The 23,170-nt window shown below is 41.8% G+C and overlaps 1 protein-coding gene across 1 annotated transcript in view; it reads left to right on the top strand.

Moving 5' to 3' along the window:
• The window catches only part of MYCBP2 (MYC binding protein 2), a gene marked incomplete in the record, with an annotated part of 5,088,083 nt that extends 5,065,379 nt beyond the window's left edge, over nucleotides 1-22,704 (top strand). The window contains 1 exon segment of the mRNA XM_044072904.1: nucleotides 21,828-22,704. Coding sequence (XP_043928839.1) covers nucleotides 21,828-21,943 — 116 coding nt within the window.
• Between the last annotated feature and the right edge of the window lie 466 nt (nucleotides 22,705-23,170).

The following is a 23,170-nucleotide window of genomic DNA, read 5'->3' as shown; positions in this document are numbered from 1 at the left end:
TATTCTGTAATCTTAGCTAGGACTTTCTATAATTAGCAATGTATTTTGTCGCTTTCACTACCCTTTGCCCATACCATACTTTGTTAGGCCCACTCTTTTAAGTATGTTGGGATGGCAAATAGGCTCCTTTTTTGAATGTTGTGGTGACATCCACTGACAAACCAGAGTACCCCACTCCATGTAATTTCTTGTTACTATTTCAAATATAAGACTATAGAAATACTTAGCAGACACACACATACCTTCTTCAGAAGGGTACTGGTTGTCCACTAGTAATCTAAAGATGTTCATCGTATTTCATTGTTGCAGTCATTACTCTTGGGTTATCCTGCTGGCAGGCTACCCGCAGTCGGCCTGAATTCCAAAGTCCTGGTCCGGCGTCGGTTGCTGTTGCCTTTTCCCTGACGTCAGTGCGCCAGGGGTATAAAAGATGCAGCCGACGCCATTTTCTTCAGTCTTTCTTGCCGTGCAGTGCCAGAAGCAGTTCGCAAGTGCCGGTCAGCCGACTCCTGAGATTTTCGTGTTCGAATTTCAGATCCGAAGTCTTCATTTAAAGCTAAGAACCCTGTTGGGGAAACTTTTTTCTTGCTCCAGACCGATGTCAGAAAAAGTTAATAATTGTATTTCTTGTGGGAAGAAAATACCTCATAAGGACTTCCATTCTTATTGTATTCCTTGCCTAGGCCCTGATCACGAAGTTGCTAATTGCAGGTTTTGTGCTAGATTTAACCAACGCACTATTAAGCGTCGGTACGATTTTGCATTTTATTATTTTGGCCAAAGATTTAATTACACGATGTCGTCGGATAGCCATCTGACTACTGCAATTCACAAGAAATGCAATGAAAAGGAAAAGGACAGGCATCCGAGGTCCAAAACTGACGACGAGGCTTCTTCCAAGCCAGTCGCTGGTTCTCCGTGAGGCACTTTCGCAGCCCCTGACGCCCGCTACCTCAGAGCCGCAGCCTGCTTCCGACTCCCACGTGAAGCAGACTAGGCCGCTGGAAACTCAAGGTATTGGACACTTGGAAAATATTCCCTCAGATGGGTCCGGAGCCGCTGAGCAGGCATCGGCTTCTGAGGGTGTTTTCAGGCCTACACAGTTATATATAAAACTGACTACAGCTTCAAAGGCAAAGACTAAAGCACCACTAAAGACAAAGAAACAAGTGCAGCAAGCCCATGGACAGGCCTCCATGCCTAAAAAACAGATGCTCAAATGGTCAAGACCTAATTACTTTGATCAGGGGTTCCCATCCCCCTCCTGATAAGAGGCCTAGGCAAGAGACAGAATATGAATCTTCAGATCAGATTTCCATTTCCTCCGACTCCTCTTCTGAACATGAATACTCTCTCCCTCCCTATAAGGATTCCGATGCTGAAGAATCTATCCCTTCAGCCTCCCCTCCTGAGGATTATTCTTTTGGGGAAACCCTGCATACCATGAGAGAGCACTTCCACTGGGAGAGCCAAGACTACTCAGAATCTAAGAAAAGGCTCAGAGACTTTCTTTTACTACCTCAGCACTTTCTTTTACTACCTCAGCACAGGCCTCTTGCTATCCCCCCTGTTTTAGACATTGTAGATGTATTTTCAGAGTCCAGCCTGTCTCCTTACTCTTTACCCCCTGCACCTGTTAAGCCAGACAGATACTACATGGTTCCAGATTCACATACATTTCTTTATAAAAACCCTGCTGCTGACCCAGAAACTATTTCTCAGGGTCCCAAAGGGGGGGGGGGTCAAGGCTTCCACTGCAAAAAACCCTATCCCCTCTGATAGGGATTCAAGGGCACTGGACAGATGGGGGAAAAAGGTTTACACTTCTGCTACCTTGGCTGTGAGGGCTTTAAATTGTCAATTTCATATGCTTAAATATCAGCAATACTTAATGTCACTGCTTAAACAGAAAATGTTACCAAATTCTGAATGTGCAGAAAACAAGGAAATGCAGGATTTATTACATGCAACTGAACAAGTGGGAAAGCATACTTTGCAATGTGGTTTTGATTCTCTGGAGGCCTCTTGCAGGGCTGCTGTTACGGGTTCTGTCATTAGGCGGCATGCTTGGTTAAAGGAACAGAATCTTCCTGATCATGTTAAAGCAAAATTATTAGATGCTCCATTACAGCATGATACTTTGTTTGGTGTTAAAGCAGAAGAGGTGTTGAAGAAAATGGAGGACAAATATAAATCTATGCAGTTAAGGATTTCTTACAGGTGCAGCCACCCAGATTTAGCAGGAACTGGCCTACAAAGAATTGGTCCTTTCCAGTGTCAGACAGGCCACAAAGAGGCAGATACAGATGCCCCAGAGGCAGATCCCAGCCCCAAGGCTCATACAGGCCTAAACAATGGGGAGCTTCTACCTCCAAAAGATGAGAAGACAAATCACAGCCATACAGGAAACAGTCCCAATGACTTTCCTCTGCCAGCACCAAGCACTTATCTTTTGGCAGCCCCCTTAGGAGGGAAAACTAGCACTTTTTTCTCAAAATTGGCACATGATCACTCAGGACAAATGGGTCTTGAATATAGTGTCTCAGGGATACAGGTTCTACTTTCACACCCTGCCAAGGGCAAAAGGTATGCCAGACCTGCCACACAATCAATGGGCAGAGGCACAAAAGCAAGTTTCATCCCTCATGGACATGAGGGCCATTCAGCGAGTACCACAGCAAGAGCAGGGACCTGTCTATTCTAAACACATTTCTGAACATTCCAAAATTCAAAATGTTGACTCTGCAGCAGCTTCTGTCCATGCTGGGCAAGAAGGCTTGGCTTTTAACTTTGGACCTAAAAGAGGCATACCTGCATGTATCAATCAGACAATCTTGCAGAAGATACCTCAGATTCATAGCTGGCTCAATGCACTACCAATTCTCTGCACTGCCCTTTGGCTTATCTACTGCGCCCAGGGTCTTCACAAAATGCCTGGCACCAGTAATTGCATTTTGCAGACAAAGAGGAATTCAAATATATCCTTACTTGGACGACTGCCTTATTCTAGCAGAGAACAAGTACATTCTACTAAAGCATCTGGCGTTTGTAAAAAGATTACTAATTGGCCTAGGTTACACAGTAAATGAGAAGAAATCAAAACTAGTACCCTTTCAAGAGATAATATTCCTGGGTGCAAGCTTAAATACAACTGCCCAGATGGCTTACCTCACGCCAGACAAACAAAGGCAACTGACTTCTTACTTCAAAATGTTGGCAACAAAGACCCAGTTATCTGCAAGACAAAATCTGCAGGCTTTGGGCTTCATGGCATCCTGCATTCTGCTAATTCCATATGCCAGACTGCATATGAGGAAACTACAATGGTATCTAAAAAGTGTTTGGACTCAATATTGCCACAGCCTGGAAACATTACTTACCCTCATTCCCTGCCTGCAACAAGAGTTTCGATGGTGGGCACAGGCCTGTCACCACAACAAGGGACAGCCATTCACTTTACCCACAGCCAGGCAGACACTAGCAACGGATGCATTAGATTATGCCTGGGGGGCCCACATGGCAGGAAAATGTATTCAGGGCACATGGCCCACAAGCCGGATGCATCTTCATATCAGTCAAAAAGAGATGCTAGCTGTTCAGAATGCCCTGATAGCTTTCAAGGATCTACTTCATCCAGGACAGCTACTGATAAAGATGGACAATACTACAGTCATGTGGTACATAAACAAGCAGGGAGGCACACATTCCTACCCCCTCTGCAGAAAAGCCATGACTTTGTGGGACACTGCATTGACTTATCAAGTTCACCTGCAAGCGGAATTCCTGCCAGAAAAGATAAATACTCTGGCAGACGAACTAAGAAGAAACCTCAAGGATCACCATGAGTGAAAACTGGATCCACAAGTCTTCAGCATGATAACAAGGAAATTGGGATGCCATCTATTTGCCTCCCCTCACAACTGCCAACTACAGAGATCATCCCCCTGGTTTAAATGAGGCATGTTCTATTGGTTGCCTTTTAAGCATCTTAAGCCTTAAGAGATAGGAATTTTTCCAATAGAATTTCGAGGATATCTTAGCAGATGATCACTATAATTACTATCAATTTATTAAGTGATGCATATAATTCATTTAGGCATTATATATATGAATATGTTTTCCTTTATATTTTATCATTTTACGTTTTATAAGACCATTTCTTTTTGTATTTTTCTTTATTTCTATTTTTAATTTCTTTCATGATAGTGTTATGTAAATTTTGTGATTAGTGTAACACGTTACACATAGATAATATATTTTATGTATCTTAGTTTTGTATTGCGAAGTAGGTATTCTGCATATGTTATTTTAAGGTTCTGTGTTTTTAAATATTGAACGATGACTAATGAGGTGATTAATTTATTGAATTAATTAAGTCTTTTGTATAAAACTGAAGTGATGGCATTATGAGTTAATTCTGAGGAAGTTTGCATATTGTAGCAAACGAAAAGCGCTTTAATTAAACTCATTTTTTGGATTACTTGCTGTCTTGATTTTTGCTGCCTGGTTTCCAGCAACTACTGGTCTATGTACTGAGGAATTTGTTGTTCGTGAAGTTCGTGGAGTGCTTGGTGGCTTGGCTCATTTTGGTTTTCAATAGTTACTTTTTGTAAATTTCTTTAGTAAGGCTTCTTCTAAGCCAGTCGCCGGTTCTCAGTGAGGCACTTTCGCAGCCCCTGACACCCGCTACCTCAGAGCCGCAGCCCGCTTCCAACTCCCACGTGAAGCAGACTAGGCCGCTGGAAACTCAAGGTATTGGACACTTGGAAAATATTCCCTCAGATGGGTCCGGAGCCGCTGAGCAGGCATCAGCTTCTGAGGGTGTTTTCAGGCCTACACAGTTAAATATAAAACCGACTATAGCTTCAAAGGCAAAGACTAAAGCACCATTAAAGACAAAGAAACAAGTGCTGCAAGCCCATGGACAGGCCTCCATGCCTAAAAAACAGATGCTCAAAATGGCCGAAGACCTAATTACTTTGATCAGGGGTTCCCATCCCCCTCCTGATAAGAGGCCTAGGCAAGAGACAGAATATGAATCTTCAGGTCAGGTTTCCATTTCCTCTGACTCCTCTTCTGAACAGGAATACTCTCTCCCTCCCTATAAGGATTCCGATGCTGAAGAATCTATCCCTTCAGCCTCCCCTCCTGAGGATTATTCTTTTTGGGAAACCCTGCATACCATGAGAGAGCACTTCCACTGGGAGAGCCAAGACTACTCAGAATCTAAGAAAAGGCTCAGAGACTTTCTTTTACTACCTCAGCACAGGCCTCTTGCTATCCCCCCTGTTTTAGACATTGTAGATGTATTTTCAGAGTCCGGCCTGTCTCCTGACTCTCTACCCCCTGCACTTGTTAAGCCAGACAGATACTACATGGTTCCAGATTCACCTAAATTTCTTTATAAAAACCCTGCTGCTGACCCAGAAACTATTTCTCGGAGTCCCAAAGGGGTCAAGGCATCCACTGCAAAAAACCCTATCCCATCTGATAGGGATTCAAGGGCACTGGACAGATGGGGGAAAAAGGTTTACACTTCTGCTACCTTGGCTGTGAGGGCTTTAAATTGTCAATTTCATATGCTTAAATATCAGCAGTACTTAATGTCACTGCTTAAACAGAAAATGTTAACAAATTCTGAATGTGCAGAAAACAAGGAAATGCAGGATTTATTACATGCAACTGAACAAGTGGGAAATCATACTTTGCAATGTGGTTTTGATTCTCTGGAGGCCTCTTGCAGGGCTGCTATTACGGGTTGTCATTAGGCGGCATGCTTGGTTAAAGGAACAGAATCTGCCTGATCATGTTAAAGCAAAATTATTAGATGCTCCATTACAGCATGATACTTTGTTTGGTGTTAAAGCAGAAGAGGTATTGAAGAAAATGAAGGACAAAGCTAAATCTATGCAGCTAAGGATTTCTTACAGGTGCAGCCACCCAGATTTAGCAGAAACTGGCCTACAAAGAATTGGTCCTTTCCAGTGTCAGACAGGCCACAAAGAGGCAGATACAGATGCCCCAGAGGCAGATCCCAGCCCCAAGGCTCATACAGGCCTAAACAATGGGGTGCTTCTACCTCCAAAAGATGAGAAGACAAATCACAGCCATACAGGAAACAGTCCCAATGACTTTCCTCTGCCAGCACCAAGCACTTATCTTTTGGCAGCCCCCTTAGGGGGAAAACTAGCACTTTTTTCTCAAAATTGGCACATGATCACCCAGGACAAATGGGTCTTGAATATAGTGTTTCATGGCTACAGGTTCCACTTTCACACCCTGCCAAGGGCAAAAGGTATGCCAGACCTGCCACACAATCAATGGGCAGAGGCACAAAAGCAAGTTTCATCCCTCATGGACATAAGGGCCATTCAGCGAGTGCCACAGCAAGAGCAGGGACCTGTCTATTCTAAACACATTTCTGGACATTCCAAAATTCAAAATGTTGACTCTGCAGCAGCTTCTGCCCATGCTGGGCAAGAAGGCTTGGCTTGTAACTTTGCACCTAAAAGAGGCATACCTGCATGTACCAATCAGACAATCTTGCAGAAGATACCTCAGATTCATAGCTGGCTCAATGCACTACCAATTCTCTGCACTGCCCTTTGGCTTATCTACTGAGCCCAGGGTCTTCACAAAATGCCTGGTACCAGTAATTGCATTTTGCAGACAAAGAGGAATTCAAATATATCCTTACTTGGACGACTGCCTTATTCAAGCAGAGAACAAGGACATTCTACTAAAGCATCTGGCGTTTGTAAAAATATTACTAACTGGCCTAGGGTACACAGTAAACGAGAAGAAATCAAAACAAGTACCCTCTCAAGAGATAATATTCCTGGGTGCAAGCTTAAATACAACTGCCCAGATGGCTTACCTCACGCCAGACAAACAAAGGCAACTGACTTCTTACTTCAAAATGTTGGCAACAAAGACCCAGTTATCTGCAAGAAAAATTCTGTAGGCTTTGGGCTTCATGGCATCCTGCATTCTGCTAATTCCATATGCCAGACTGCATATGAGGAAACTACAATGGTATCTAAAAAGTGTTTGGACTCAATATTGCCACAGCCTGGAAACATTAATTACCCTCATTCCCTGCCTGCAACAGGAGTTTCGATGGTGGGCACAGGCCTGTCACCACAACAAGGGACAGCCATTCACTTTACCCACAGCCAGGCAGACACTAGTAACGGATGCATCAGATTATGCCTGGGGGGCCCACATGGCAGGAAAATGTATTCAGGGCACATGGCCCGCAAGCCAGATGCATCTTCATATCAATCAAAAAGAGATGCTAGCTGTTCAGAATGCCCTGACAGCTTTCAAGGATCTACTTCATCCAGGACAGCTACTGATAAAGATGGACAATACTGCAGTCATGTGGTACATAAACAAGCAGGGAGGCACACATTCCTACCTCCCCTGCAGACAAGCCATGACTTTGTGGGACACTGCATTGACTTATCAAGTTCACCTGCAAGCACAATTCCTGCCAGGAAAGATAAATACTCTGGCAGATGAACTAAGAAGAAACCTCAAGGATCACCACGAGTGGAAACTGGATCCACAAGTCTTCAGAATGATAACAAGGAAATTGGGATGCCATCTATTTGCCTCCCCTCACAGCTGCCAACTACAGAGATTCTGCACAAGGACTTATCACAAGCAAGCAATGAAAGTGGATGCATTATCCTTCAGCTGGAAATACCTAACAGTATATGCCTTTCCTCCACTGCCTGTCCTCCCCAAGGTACTCCTAAAGGTCAGACAAGAGAAGCCAGAAATGATAGATTGCCCCAGACTGGCCACGCCAGCACTGGTACCCAATCCTAAAGAACTTGTCTCAAATTCCTCACTTACTGACCCAACAAAACAATCAGATCCTGCACAGTCAACTCAGGACCTTAAATTTGGCAGCATGGCGGATAATGTAGCCATTCAGAACACTCCTCTCTCCAAAGCTGTGATGGATGTTATTTTGGAGGCCAGGAGGCCCAGTACCAGAAAATCTTATGGAGAAAAATGGAAGAGATTCTGTGCTTGGAACCAGGCACAAGGAATTGACATGTTTGTACCAAATATTCCTCAGATTTTACAATACTTAACTGAGATGCTGGACAAAGGCCTATCCTTTTCATCAGTTAAGATCCATGCCTCTACCATTTCAGCCTATTACAATATGGAACCACCTATCTTTTCTCATCCTTTAATAAGGCAGTACCTCAGAGGGGCCAAAAACATAAGACCTCCAAGGAGAGCACCAATACCTGCATGGGACCTCAATTATGTCTTGGAAAAACTCACACTGCCTCCTTTTGAGCCAGCCTCAACAGCTGATATAAAATTCTTATTCTGGAAAACAGCTCTGCTCCTAGCAATAACCTCTGCAAGACGAGTCTCGAAGTTATAGGTGCTCATGGCTGTGGAACCTTTTATCATTTTCCATCTAGACAGGGTTTCTCTGAGGACAAACCCGACATTTATGCCTAAGGTGGTGTCCTGTGTGGCCCTTAACCAAACCATTCACTTACCTACCTTTTATCCAAACCCACAGAACAAGGGTGAGACTTCTGCATTCTTTGGACATACACAGACAGCTACGCTTCTACTTGGACAGAGCTAAAGTTTTCAGAAAGACTAAGCAACTTTTAGTGGCATATGCTGCAGGATCACAAGGAAAGGCTATCTCAAAACAGACTATTTCAAAATGTATAGGCCATTGCATTAGTTTCTACTACTCACAACATGGCAAATCAGTGCCTAAGGGCATTAGGCCACATTCAACCAGAGCAGCAGCCACTTCAGCAGCCTTCCTCAGAGGAGTACCAACCAAAGACATCTTATAGGCTGCAACTTGGAGTTCAGTGCACACTTTTACAAAGCACTACCACTTACCTCTCTACTCTAAATCCAGAGCAGGCTTTGCCACTCCAGTTCTGCAAGGCCTCATAGCCTCTCCTAATCTTATTTAGCCCCAGCCACCCATCCTCAGCTTTGGGATTCAACCCAAGAGTAATGACTGCAACAGTGAAACACGAACATAGTACAGTTTTGTACCTACCATAAATGTAGATGTTCGAGTGTATTCACTGTTGCAGTCCAGGTTACCCTACCACCATCCCCCTTTCTTTTGCTGGGTCTTATCTGTACTTCTCTATTCTATACAACCTATGTGGTGTATTTGCTTGTAGATGAAGGAAATGTTTACCTTAGTGCATGCATGTTTATTGGCATAATTTTTTAACCTACCCTTTTGGGGGCACCTGACATCTGGGGCAAGAAAAACTGAAGAAAATGGCGTCGGCTGCATCTTTTGTACCCCTGGTGCACTGACGTCAGGGAAGAGGTGACAGCAACCGATGCCGGACCAGGACTTTGGAATTCAGGCCGACTGCGGGTAGCCTGCCAGCAGGATAACCCAAGAGTAATGACTGCAACAGTGAATACACTCGAACATCTACATTTATGGTAGGTACACAACTGTACTTTTTCTTACACCATTCTCTGACCCAGCATGAAGCCTTGCACACAACATTCTTGAGAGATCTTATTCCTGTGGAACCAGAGATATTATGAACTCTTCCCATTACTATGCATCACAAACATTTTTGAATAGATGAGCTCTGCCACCACTTTCTTTTGCTGATATCTTACTTCTTTCAGCTAATTTATTTTTTTCTTAACTGAGAGGTTTCCACCTCGAGTAGCCATTATACATTCGAGGCACAGGAAGAAGAGCACCACATTAACTGAGATGCAGTCTGGTAAACAGTAACTCGTTCAGTCTTATAGCAGTTATCACACTGTTTAATGGTTCATGCCTGCAACATTATTTGATTGGCTTCCTTGTCCTATTTACATATGCACCACAATTATTTCAGCACAACTTAACCACAGTACTAAATTTGTAGTGCTACAATTAAGCAACTTAAATGTGAAAAAAAATTATTTTATCTGGACAAGTAAGGCAAAAATCTGCATTACAGGAGTTTTTACCCTTTTTCATTTTATTTGACTCTGAGCTACAGGCAGTAGCTGTCTAGTCTGGCAACACTTGGGTATTTGACATGACGTGGTACTGAGTTGAAACAGGGAATTTTAAGGGTGGGTTAAAATAGATAATGGGTAACAAACACTAGGGGAAGTCGGTATTAGGTAAAACAGTAAGTTTAAATATAAACGGTAACTGTCAAAAATAAGAGTATATACTCTCAAAGCATGGTTAATGTCAGATGTAATGATTATAGATGTAAAAGTGTATAATAGCAGATTGAAGTTACAGAGAGAGAAAAGTATATCATGACTGCAAAAAAAGCAACATAAATATGACTCGAGTATAAATGGAAGAACAGAGCTGACTTGCAGCAAAAAAAAAGAAGCATAACAGACAGAAGTGCTATGGAGGAAGAAAAATGAAACTGCTTAAAGTGAAAGTATGAAAGGAAAGTTATTAATAGAATGAGAAATAATCATTATCAGAAGGAAGAGAAAGCATAATTATGTAAGGGATTCGGGGTTAGGAACATTGCAGAAAAAGAGAGGCAATTTGAGTAGAATTAAAATACAGAATAAGATTCATGGGTTAGAAGCAACCAGAGTAGTGGTGACGGAAACCATTTCAAAACTCACTGTCGTATTATAATGCCATGTGTACAGCTGCAGTTGTAGTCAAGTGACTTAAAATCTAATTTACAGTTAGTTTTTTTTTTCTTGAGCCCAGTGATAGCTTGTTACACAGTTTGACAAAGTGAACACAAAAGTGCTGATTCACCAAACCTGTTTTGTCAGGAGACTTCTGGATGAGATTAGTCTATAACTTTATTAAGAATACAGTACTTAATAACATAGAGAAGTTTATGGACAAGTTTAAGGTATATCACATTTAAGTAACTCTGGAATACCAGCCACTGGACAAGCATGTAGCATTTCATAGTGGTTAGCCGCAGGTGGAAGGTCAGATATAAAACGGGTAGTTTTGTTTTAAACCTACTGCAGTTGTTAAGAAAAGGTATAACAAGATTGAGAGCATAAATACTAAGATGGTGAGTAGCCTTGCACTCAATTTTAAGAATAAATTCTCCACTTTATTTACAAGTCAAGAACCAGAGGCTGCAACCATCACCAGTAAAGAATTAAAACTAAACAGAGGGATAGGTTCATCACATAGCACCTCCCCTTGCTCTGGAATAGTCTACTCTTGCATGTCAGGCAGCATGATTCCCTGTCTGCTTTGAAATACAGCTTAGACAATTGGATGGGTGCCCTAAAAAATGCTGTCTAGGGCTTGCAGGCAATGCATAAACTTGGATAGACACTGTGACTTGTCAAACACTGCATAGTATTGTAGCTGGATTATGATATTCACATGCTCACTTGACCAGCATTACAGGCTTTGCTTCAATGGTGTTATACTTCAGTCCACCAGGGATCAGTTTAGAGACTTGGGCAGAAAAAAAATGTTCTCTGCAGGATGACATCTACAGTTGATGACTCATTAAACACCTTTCTTTCTTACTTTCTTGTCCTCTTGATGAAAGGATAAGTACAAATCAGTCAGGAGATTTAAGGGGCTTTGTGGCTGCAGAAGCAGGGATTTGGTTTCATTTTGTTTATTTGTTAGTTTATTTGTTCTCGTCATGCAGCAAGTAATAGATGTTCTGCTGTGGGTGTAAGGATTAGCACTTCATCCCCAGTTGGAAGCCAGTTATCTACCTGCCATTAACCAGTCTTAATAGTTTGCAAGATCATGTATGGTCCCATTCAAAAATGTTATGAAGGAAGTATTTTTATAGGTGCTTTTTGCTCCTGTGCCTGCCAATCATCAAGCCTCCCCAGGCTGGACTAGAATTAATTTGTTCCTCCATACTTGAGTATTCCTAGTATATGCTTGAGAACTGAATGGGAAAGCTATCATTCGGGCAGCTGTAAGAATGGTTTGTGCCCTTGCTGGCATTGCAACAATTGGGGTGTATGATGTAGTCTGTAGCCTCCCCCTGGGTAGGGGGCAAGTAACCCACATCACCATGAGGACCATTATGTCCTTAACTTTCAAGTGTGTGTTTATGTACACCTGAGATGAGGGCTACTACATGTGTTGCTTGGTGACCAGTTGCTCACTCCAAGGCTTTATCTGTGTTTTCACAAAATTAAAATTAAAGCCAAGCTTCTAGATTCTCCTTTGAATAGAGATGTGTTGTTTGGCCCTGATGCAGCTAGTTTGTTTAAATCTTACAAGAACTAGGTAAAATGATGAGGAATTACAGACAAATGTTCCTTACTTTGGTTCCCAGATAACTGAGAAACTACCCTGCAAAGCTGACTTTTTTGCCCACAGGATGTCCAGGGCGTCTTATAAGGCCAAGAAAATTCATAGAAAAAGATTCCATGACAAACCAGAGAGGGATTCTAAATATGAGGCTTTCCTACACAGGCAAGTCACCCTGACTACCTTTTTTTAAAACAAGTAACATCTTTATTAAATTATCATGTATGACATAGGTCATGTTACATTTGTATAAATAACAGTAAACCATAACGACACAATCTCAGTTCCAAACATTATACATTCCAAACCGTGCAACACAACTGTAGCTGCAAACATTCGTTATACACCACTTTTAACATATCCAGTCGTTGTTAGCCAACCATTACATAGCTCATTCATGTCCTGCCTTCTTTTAAACATTGCTCCTTCTCTGCATGTATTGGTCCCACATTTCCCATTTTTTTATATGTAATTTGCTCTTACCCTTTTCTAAAGACCCCAGTTCCAGTTATAAAGATGGTTTAGACTTTGATTTCCATTTTGCATTAATTGCTTTTTTGGCAGTCATCATAATTAGACTCATCAAGGCCTTACTATGTCTGGGCAATTCTGAATTTGTAGCATAGCTCAACAAAAAAAATCATTTTCCTAGTCACTCCAACTTGCTCACCCAGCATCTCCGACAGAGCAATCTGCAGGGAATCTTTAAAGTCTACCAACTCATTACACTCCCAGAAAATATGTTCTCATTTACCTGTTTCTGCCCCATCACAGCTCTACAATTTGCTGTCTAGCTGAGGAAAAATTCTTTGAAGTCTGCTTGGAGTATAAAAATACCTATGTAAGCACTTCCAGGTGAACATCTGAAATCTTCCAGATTTTGTTGCATATTTGGGAGACATACATATATTCCCCCAATGACTTTTCGTAAATTGCTTATCTAATCTCTTCCCAGTCCTTCCTAACTTCCTCCGATTGATTCTTATAGTTATGCAATATGTTTTATGATGTACTTATTAGTCCTTTCTTAATGGCAACTTCTGTTCTAGATTCTACTGAAAACTCTACCAGTGCTAGTCTTTTGTTTAGGAGCACTGATTGCACAGATTTGAAGGAACTTTTTGCAGCTCTTGAAGAGCGTAACCAGTCACACAGTATCTACAGATTTTATGCAGTGTTTTGTGTCGTAAAGCACTGAAGGATTTTTAATGCTGTTTTTGTGACATTTCGTCAAGACATCTTTGTAGTACACACCAGGGCCAAAGGGTCTGTGTTTCATTTTTGTATCTGTGGCATTCGACTGCATTTTATAAAGGCTTTGATAAATATTTTGACAGTTTGAATATTCATTTCAGCTGTGGAGTTGCTTTTTGACTTCATTTTATTTGTTTACTAGCCGCCACCGTAATAGTGAGTTATACATTTTTCATATATATATAGTAGATTGGCTTCTCACCACTCCAACTAGTCATTTTCTGGTCCAGCAAAGGGATTTCTTTCTTCATCTTCCCCAGCAATTGGGAATTAGTCAACCAGTTAAAGAGTCATCTGACACTTGCACAATAGACAGACTTCATTGGATGCCACCTTAATACGATCAGTCAAATATCCTGGACTCTGGGTGTTTGGCTGTCATCCTTGCACTAGGTAGTTTTTCAAGTTCTTCACAACCCCTCTCTTCCAACAGGACTTATTCTCTGGTTGCTAGTGCTGATGGCTGCAGCAATCATGCTTGTTACCCTAGCAAGATATTATACAAGAGTTCTTCAGTGGAACCCTTTTGGTTCATCAGTCCCTAATATTGCATTCAATACTTGCTCAAATTCATGTAACATCTATCTGCAGGATACATATCAGGTGATGGTTGACCTCCCCAGTGGTGTCGGGCAGTCGACTATTCCCCTCACCACTTCCAGTGGCTGCAGTAACCATGGACACTTCTGTCCTGGAGTGGGAGGGCATGTCAAAGGGAAGACTGTTCAAGGTTCTTGGTCACAAATGGAGACCAGTCTTCACATCAGTATCTTGGAGATGAGCACATCCTTCCTTGAGTTACAAGCCTTTCAGGACTCCCTTCCCGAGGCTATGGTTTCTATCCAGGTGGATAACAGCAGTAGGCAGTAGTCTGGTATATCAGCAAATAAGGGGGAGCCCACTCGTATATGCTTTGCCAGGAAGCCATGAGAGTCTGGCACTTGCCAATATCTTCCATTCACTTTCTCATAGCAGCTTACATCCTGGGAACTTCCAGTGTTCAAGAAGACAAACTGAACAGATCCATTCGTCTGCTTCACGAGTGGTATCTCAATCAAACAGTGGTGACTCAAATCCTCACTCACTGGGGCCAGCATTGCTGTGATCTTTTTACTTCACACCTAAACAACAAGTGCAGCAGTTACTTTGCCCTGATCCCTCCACAGAGTCGATCACCAAGGGATGCTGTAGTCCAAAATTGTCCCCCAGGTCTTCTGTATGCCTTTTCCCATACCCTTAGTAACGAGATTTATTCAGAAAGCCAGAAGATGCAAGACCAGAGTACCTTTTGGCCCCAGCAAGTTTGGTTCCCCTTCCTCTGGCTTCATCTAGTACATCCAACCTGGACGTTGGAATACCTTCCAGATTTCCTGAGTCACCCATCCTGGCAGCCTTACCCAGATCTAAAGACCTTGAAGCTGATTGCATGGTTCCTCCAAATCTAACAGTGGCCAGAGGTGCCAATCTGTCCACTTCAGTGGTTCACATCTTATTTGCTTCACAAAGGCCAAATACTAGAAAAGTTTATCATAGGAAACGGAAAAGGATTACTATTTGTGCATCTTTGGGAATAGATCCTTTTTCAGCACCTCTTGCATTTGTCCTGGAATTCTTGTCAGATCTTTTCCAGAATCACTCCATTTTCTCAACAATCAAAGTTAAATTAGCAGCCATTCCAACTTCCACATTAGACACAAACTCCTGTTGTTTTACTAAAGATTTCTAAGGCCTTTCTGAAGGGAACCTTCCTCTAGAGGCCCCTCATACGGGACCCATTTCCTCCATGGGACATTACTATCATGGTGCAGGCTTCAACTGTGGCTCCTTTTAAACTTGCATCTGTGGTGGAGTTAAAATATCTTTCTTGGAAAATCTTTTTTTTGGTGGCTGTCACTTATGCAAGGAGGATTTCAGAATTGAAAGCATTGTCCTATAAACCTCTATATATGGTCTTCCATAATGAGTGTGTCTCAGAACTAATCCCACTTTCTTCCCAAAGATGGTGTCTGAAATGAACTTTAACCAGGCTATCAATTTCCCAGTATTCTTTCCAAAGTTTTCTAATAGAGGAGAGTATACTTTACATTTATGTATACAATTTAGATTTTATTTACTCAGGACTGTGGATGTTAATCTGATCAACTGTTTGTTGCTTTCTCTGGAGCTAAACTAGGCAAAAGTGTATCTAAGGTCACTGTCTAGGTTGCTTTTTGATTGTATATTGTTTGTGCATGGAAAGGTAGGACTGTCCTTACATAGGAAACTGAAGGCTCATTCTGCAGTGGTGATTGCTACGTCTTCTGCTTTTATGCAGTGTTATTATTCATGAAATTTGTGCTGCAGCAATTTGGTCAGCTGTTCATATGTTCGTGTCTCACTACAACATGGCTGTACAGTCCAGATCCCTTATATCCTTTGACTCCATCAGTCTCAGAAATATCCTTCCTTGATACCACTCAGGTGTTTTGGTAGCTTGAGAGTCTGTCCCAAAGGTTGAATCAGATAAAAAAAAAGACACCACTGTATATGAAGTTAAGGTACTTACCATAGATCTGTGTTTTGTTTTCATCTGGTTCAACATCCCTCCCTTTGTTCCCCTTTCAGAATAGTCACCTGGTGCTCCCTTGAATGGATGGACCTCACTAAGGATCTTGTCCTTGAGCTACTTGTTGCTTGTTCTCTAAAGTGTTCAACTTACATTTATTACTTATTCTTAAGTGTTATTCTAAGCTCTTAGTTTTGGTTTAAGCACTTGGGCTTTACGCCCACCCCTTAGCTCTCCCTGGCCTTTCTCCCTCAGATTCTGACAAATATGGATGGACAATTTCCTACAGTTTCTCCTGCCAGTCTGGTTGATATGGGCATCCTGACAAAGTGTAGCAACTGCCTCATGTACATGGACAACCATCTACTTCTACCACCTAGAAACACAATTTGTGAGAGATGCAATTACAGTAGGAAACTAGACTCCGAGCTCTCTCCCCCTCAAGCCAGTATATCTGGCACCGAAAAGGTTGTCAACACAATCACTATACCTCAAACACCACCCACACCTACACAACACACACCTACATATGCGGAGGTCCTGCACATAAACATACCCAAAGGAGATTGCCGAGGCAAAAACACACTGTATCTCCACAGCCTTCCACACCACATACGTTGCATAATCCACATGCCTTTGCCTCACAGCCACTAAGGCTTCATAATAAACCCAACATATTAGTCATAGGAGACTCCATTGTGAGACACACAGATGTGCTTCTCACCTGGCTGGATAAGCAGAAAGTCACTGTTAGTTGTCTGTCAGATGCCAGAATCCACCATATCATATACGCACTCAAGTCTCTCTACAACAGGTACTGTTATGGCTCTGTCATAGTCCATGTTGGCGTGAATGACTTGAGACATACCTCTCTGGACTATATGAAGAGAGACATGATTGAGTTCGCTGATTGTGTGCCCCAGGCAGGTATGTCCTTAGCCTTAAGCATCATTCTGCCGTCACCTAGAATGATGCCTCAATGCAAACAGAAAATTATTGACTTAAACAATTGGCTTAGTTTCTGGTGTCATTCCAGGTGGATCCAGTACCTGACAGCCTGGAAAGATATGATCGACAGGCCATGCCAGAGATGGCCTGCATTTGTCTCACCTGAGCTTCAGGCTTCTGGCAAAGGCTCTTGCCTCCCCTATAGTGCTTTTTTAGGAAAAGTGATGAGGTTAAAACTACCAACATAAAAATAAAAAAAAAAAACACAAATTAAAGGTCATGCTGCTAAATTCTAGGAGTCTAACCATGAAACTGCACTCATTGCAAGCTTTCCTAACCCTGGAAAATGCTAACATCTGTGCAGTCACAGAAACCTGGTTCAAAGCTGCAGAGGGCACCCCAGCCTTACCTGGTTACTCATCCTGTCATACATTCAGACCCCAACCTGTGGGCAGTAAAGCCAAATGAGGTGGAGTTTCAATATACATTAAAGACATACACACCTCCAGGCTGGTCAAACAGTGCGACGCACAGGAGACACTCCAGTAGCAGTTAATCATTGACAAGACCCCATTCAAATCATAGCTAGCTACCGGACCCCAGATCTGACTCAAGATTCCCAATCCGCCTATTTGGACCTGTTTGAATCTATCAAGACTTGATCCTTTACCCTGATCTTGTGTGACTTTAATTTCCCAAACATAGATTGGAAGAACTATTCATGCCAGAACACAAATGCCCAGAGATTCCTTGATTTTGTCAATGCAAATGCCTTGGAACAGCTAGTCGGTACCCCCACAAGAGGTTATTCTTGGACTTTATGTTAACCAATATGAGTAACCACTGCAGCATCCCTATAGTATCATCCTCCCTGGTAAGATCCGAGTATAAAATGGTCACTTTCAAAGTCACCATCTCCCCCAACCCCCCCTAGCTACGATCAGACATAAAACTTCTCCAAAGCCGATTACAGCTTCCTGAGGGATGATATAAACAGCTTCACAGCCCTCTCCCCCCTCTGTAGAAACTGGCACCAATATCCAAAACTACACCAAAGCACTATACAAGCTTTTATATAGATGCATGGAACCAGGAATACCCGACAGGACTAAGTCATCCTCCGCAAGGAAGAGTAAACCTGTCTGGTGGACATCTGCAATAAATAAACTATAACAAAAGGAAAAAATTGCTGTTCAAGACCAAGAAGGAACAGGTGCCCAATCGGAAGCAATGTCTCCTTAGCCTAAACAAGCAAATAGCACTAGTGAAATCCTCCAAAGCAAACTTTGAGTCCATATTAGCCACATCTACTAGAGACAATCATAAGGCCTTCTTCACATATGTCTGCAGCCTCAAAGGAAGCACCCAGATCTGTTCAGAACTGGTGGTCAAGAATACCACATATACAAATGCCATAGATATAGCAAACTTGCTGGCTGACAGATTGTGATAACTTTACCCCTCTGTCCCCCCATCAGTAAATCAGGACATCCCCAGTACCTGCCCCTTCCCCTTCTATCTAGGGAATAGGCCATCAGTGCTCTCTGAAAGGCAAAAAATACAGGTTCCATGGGATCCGGTAACATCCCAGGCTGCATCCAACATGAACTCAAGCAAGAACTTGCAGCACCATTAGGCACCCTATTCAAACAAAGCCTGAAAAGTGGCTTCATCCCAGCTGAGTTCAGGACAGCCACTGTCATCCCTTTACACAAAGGTGGAGCTTCCACCGATCTGGGAAATTATAGACCCATCAGTCTAACTAGCCTGATCTTCAAGGCCATGGAACGGATTATCATGGACCTCATTAACAAGGACATTGGCAACCTCCAAACTCTTGATCCCACACAGTTTGGCTTCAAGGGGAGGTCATGTCTGCTAAATTTGGTCGACGTCTTTGAGCCGGTCACCAGTGCCATGGATGAGGGGAAGACTGTGCACACTGCCTACCTTGACCTGGCCAAAGCCTTTGACACTGTTCCCCACTTGGGCATAATAAATAAACTCTCTCAACTAGGCATCAATCCATATGTTACCAGATGGGTAGCAAACTGGGTCACTAATAGTACACACCTAGTCAAAATAGGGGAAGCCACCGCAAGCAGTAGACCCATAACAAGCGGCGTACCCCAGGGTTCAGTCTTGGAGCCTCTGTATTTTGAGATATACTTTTCTGAGGTGCAGGCTAAAACCAGTGGGCTATGGCTGACCAAGTTTGCAGATGACTGCAAGCTAGGTGCTGTCATCAATTCCCCTAGTGATGTGGACATCCTCCAAGAGGGTCTCACTCAGACAAATGACTGGTGCCAGAAACATGGCCTCAAGTTGAATACCAAAAAATGCATTATCATCCCCTTTAGGGAGAGTGACATCTTCACAAATTATCACATTAATAACAATGTTCTAAGCATGCAATAAGTCGTGTGGGATTTGGGCATCCAGGTTGTTAGCAACCTGACTTTTGACCACCATGTTCCTTCCATTGTACGGAAAGCATTCTACATGGCCCACCTCATAAGTAAGTGCATCTCATCCAGGGACAGGGAGGTCATAACATCCCTGTATTCTTCCCGTATAAAGCTCGTTATTGAGTACAACGCCCCTTTTGGCATGTACCTCGCAAAGCACATGCAGCAGCTGGAGAGACTACAGAGGTTCCTCACCAGGAGAATCCAGGGCCTCAAACATCTACCATACACAGATAGGCTAAAAGCCCTATCCCTCTACTCAGTTTCATACAGACTCCTCAGAGTTGACCTCTGTCTGGCATACAAGGCGATCATGGACCCCACCTTGGTGGAACTGCTGCATATCCACAAGTCAAGCTCCACTCGAGTAATGCACATGGCCTCAACCTGGTCTGTGACGCAACAAGACTTGTTGGTGGGACAGATTTGTGTCCCAGAGACTTCCCCACCTATGGAATAGACTCCCTCTCCACATCAAGCAGAGTACCTCTTTACCCCTTTTTAAGCACAACCTAGATAACTGGATGAGAATGAGAAAATATACCCCTGGGATTCCACCTGTGTCCCTGCAAGACAGGGGCATTGGCTGCTGATTTGTTTAAACATGAGCTAGACTCTTGGCTAGGCATATAAGGGCCTCAGGGCCAATAGCCTAGTAATCTCCTATGATCCTATGATGAACAACCAAGGTTTGCTTTTTCTGCCTATATTAACTTCTTACTCTGTCTGGTAGGCTAGCCTGTTTATGTTGATTGTTAAGTAAATTTTCTTCTAGTAATGAGCAGGCAAACTTTATCTGAAATACTTTGGAGAAACATAGGAAATTATGGGTAGGGTAGGAGTTAGAGCCATGGATCCACAGCTTCCAAAAAAGTGCCGAGGTGTGATCCAATAACCCAAAGGTTGAACTGGATGAAAACAAGACAACATGGATCTAGCATTATGGTAAGTGCATAACTTTTGTTTATATTACATTCTTACACAACTGTACTTTCTACATTCATGACTGAGACAAACTCTCAGCCTTCAGTAAATTATTTCAGAGTTGCAACACATTGGGAACAGCCTTTAAAGACCCTTGCAGAGTTTTAATGAAATACAGTTGTGTATTGGAGTGAACCCTTCTTCCCTTGTTCATGGCAGTATAATCAACAGTGATGTTATACAGAGAATGTAAAAGTATTAACATGTTTTAAAATAAAAATATTTTGTTTTCTTGTTTATTAACATTTAAGGCATTCTTTTTGTTCATTTTATAATAAATTATAGTGAAACCAGCTGACACTGATTTTCAAGAACTGGCCTGATTTTGATTCAGACCTTTGCTCAGTCAATCATAAAATTTATGATTTTGTGACATAATAGTGAAGGATACAGTCATGAAATAATGCAAGACATCATAGTTACAAGCTTTTACAAACTTTTGCTTCTTTGCAACAAAGCAGACTAATATATATCTCCATATTCAATCAACTTTCTAAATAAGTAGCATCAATATTCAAAAATCATCCGGGATTTTGGATTTTTGTCCCAGATTTTAGTGCTAAGAGTTACAAGCTATGATAAGACACGTCTGTGGTATGAATCAAGCACTATCTTAAAAGGGCAGGTGAAACTACACTGCTGTGTCTCTTTGTGTTTGCAGTAATGTCTTTTGTGCACTAGAGTCTTGGGTATTGTAATCATCTTAACCTGCTCTGCAAATGTTGGCAGTTTGTTCAGCACATCAATAGACTCACAGATGTAGTTAGTCTAATGATTTTCAAAAAACTAAGCACCAGTGGATTTGAGTGGTTTGGTGGCAGTTATTGCATGTACTGTACTCAGCCTAGGTTTAAGAATAAACTGGACTGAAGACTAGAGTCACCCAGAGCCACAGAACAAGGCAGAGTATGTCTAGGAAATGCCATGCAAAAATTATTGTATGTATTCTGTGCTGATTTGCTCTAAAGATATGTCCAGAATTTCAAGATCTAGGGGAAGGGAAAGTGCTATGCATCACTGTTGGCTGTCATGGCAAACTTTAGTCAGTGGTCCAAGTGTTCTGGCTCTTCTCTCACTGACTCAGGCATTTCGTCTGTGGTGATTGTCCAGAAAACATGTTAGATGAGTATGAAAAACACCACTGATAGCCTTGTCACAGGATAAAAGCCACCATATTCTGACTGAGGGGACATTAAAGCCTAAGCGATGTCAGAGTTACTCAGGCTGATCTATGGGTCTGGTTGTACTGAGTAGGGAGGGTGTTTAAAGGTTGCATATCGTAAATAAAAAAGCTTGCATGTGTGTTTCAGCTTCATACATAATGCTGTGATTAATTTGTTTCTCTTTGAATTTTTTGTAGGACCTAGAGGTAAACAGCTTGAAGGTACAGAGTGTCCACTTCATGTTCTCCATCCACCCACTGGTGAAGAGTTTGCTCTTGGTTGTGGTGTTTGCAGAAATGCTCACACATTTTGACTAATGTAAATTTACCACAGAAAAGCTGACTTGCCTAGTGGCTCATGGAGTATACAGACTGCAGCCCCCTGTGCAGCAAGACAAATCTGAGAAAAGGAGCAACTCTGAGCTTTAGAACAGATGCCAAAATAGTGTACATATTCCCTGCATTGAGATTGCCCTAATTTTAACAGACATAAAAATTTGGTGTTTGCATGCAGCCGCTATACTCCTCGGCTAAGATGCAGTGCACAGAATCAGATGACCAATGATATAATGACTGCTTTGAAAATACTGTTGGTAACTAAGGAAAGACTCAGTGATGCCAACTTCCAGACTTTGTAAAACATTTTAATATAAATTGTTGATTAATGTATACTGACTTTTTTGTAATGCTGTACAAATTGTATCTGCATCACGGGTGAAAAAAAGAGAGGTATCTTTTGGTTTATTTCCTAGACTGTTATAAACTTTGTGTTAAGATGGCGGATAAATGTAATGATTACTACACTGTATATAATGTTATAAATGTTTTGTCTTACATCAGAATTGCTACAGTATGTTATAATGCAATTTCATTTAAACTTCTGGGTTACATTTTGAGCCTGAAATTTTAATGAAGTGCAATACAAAGTGTGCCTCATATCCTGCAGCTGTAAACATATGGAATGTACATGTCAAATAAAGCCACTGTACATTTTTATACATTGAAATGTTTGGTGACTGATTATGGCTGTATTTATTAACCAATGGTTTCTAATAAACCAAGAATTAAAAAAATATATCCTACTGCTGGCATTCTTTTCTTCTTCTCTGTACTTATTTCTTATGAAATTAATATTGCTTTTATTTGATGCCAAAAAACTTTCTTTTTCAGGGGATTATTTTGTTATAGTCTTGTAAGCTGTTGCAAAAGTGATGTCATTTGTAAGATGAGAAGTCAAAGATATGAAGACAATACATCATTAGTTTTCAAACTGTTATCAAAGTGCAAAGCCCATTTATTTGTTTTTCACTGCCTTGCTCATGTGGAACAAGATGTTTCTATAGGCCTAACCCCAGCACAAATCAACAAAGGGAAAGCAAACTGGTATGCTAATGAATAAATCTTTACAATGATTTTCTGGCCAATGCACAAATTTTACTTTTTCCCATCCCACTTTTCAGTTGTGAACGACAGTTCCAACTGTAACTTGTCTACTGTGTACAAAGTTGGCAGACTAGGCAATATTTATCTTATTGCATAAA

The sequence above is a fragment of the Protopterus annectens genome, chromosome 5.part1 (assembly GCF_019279795.1).
Source record: "Protopterus annectens isolate FY-2018-M chromosome 5.part1, PAN1.0, whole genome shotgun sequence".
NCBI classification, from domain to species: domain Eukaryota; kingdom Metazoa; phylum Chordata; order Ceratodontiformes; family Protopteridae; genus Protopterus; species Protopterus annectens.
This window is presented reverse-complemented; position numbering and strand designations above follow the sequence as displayed.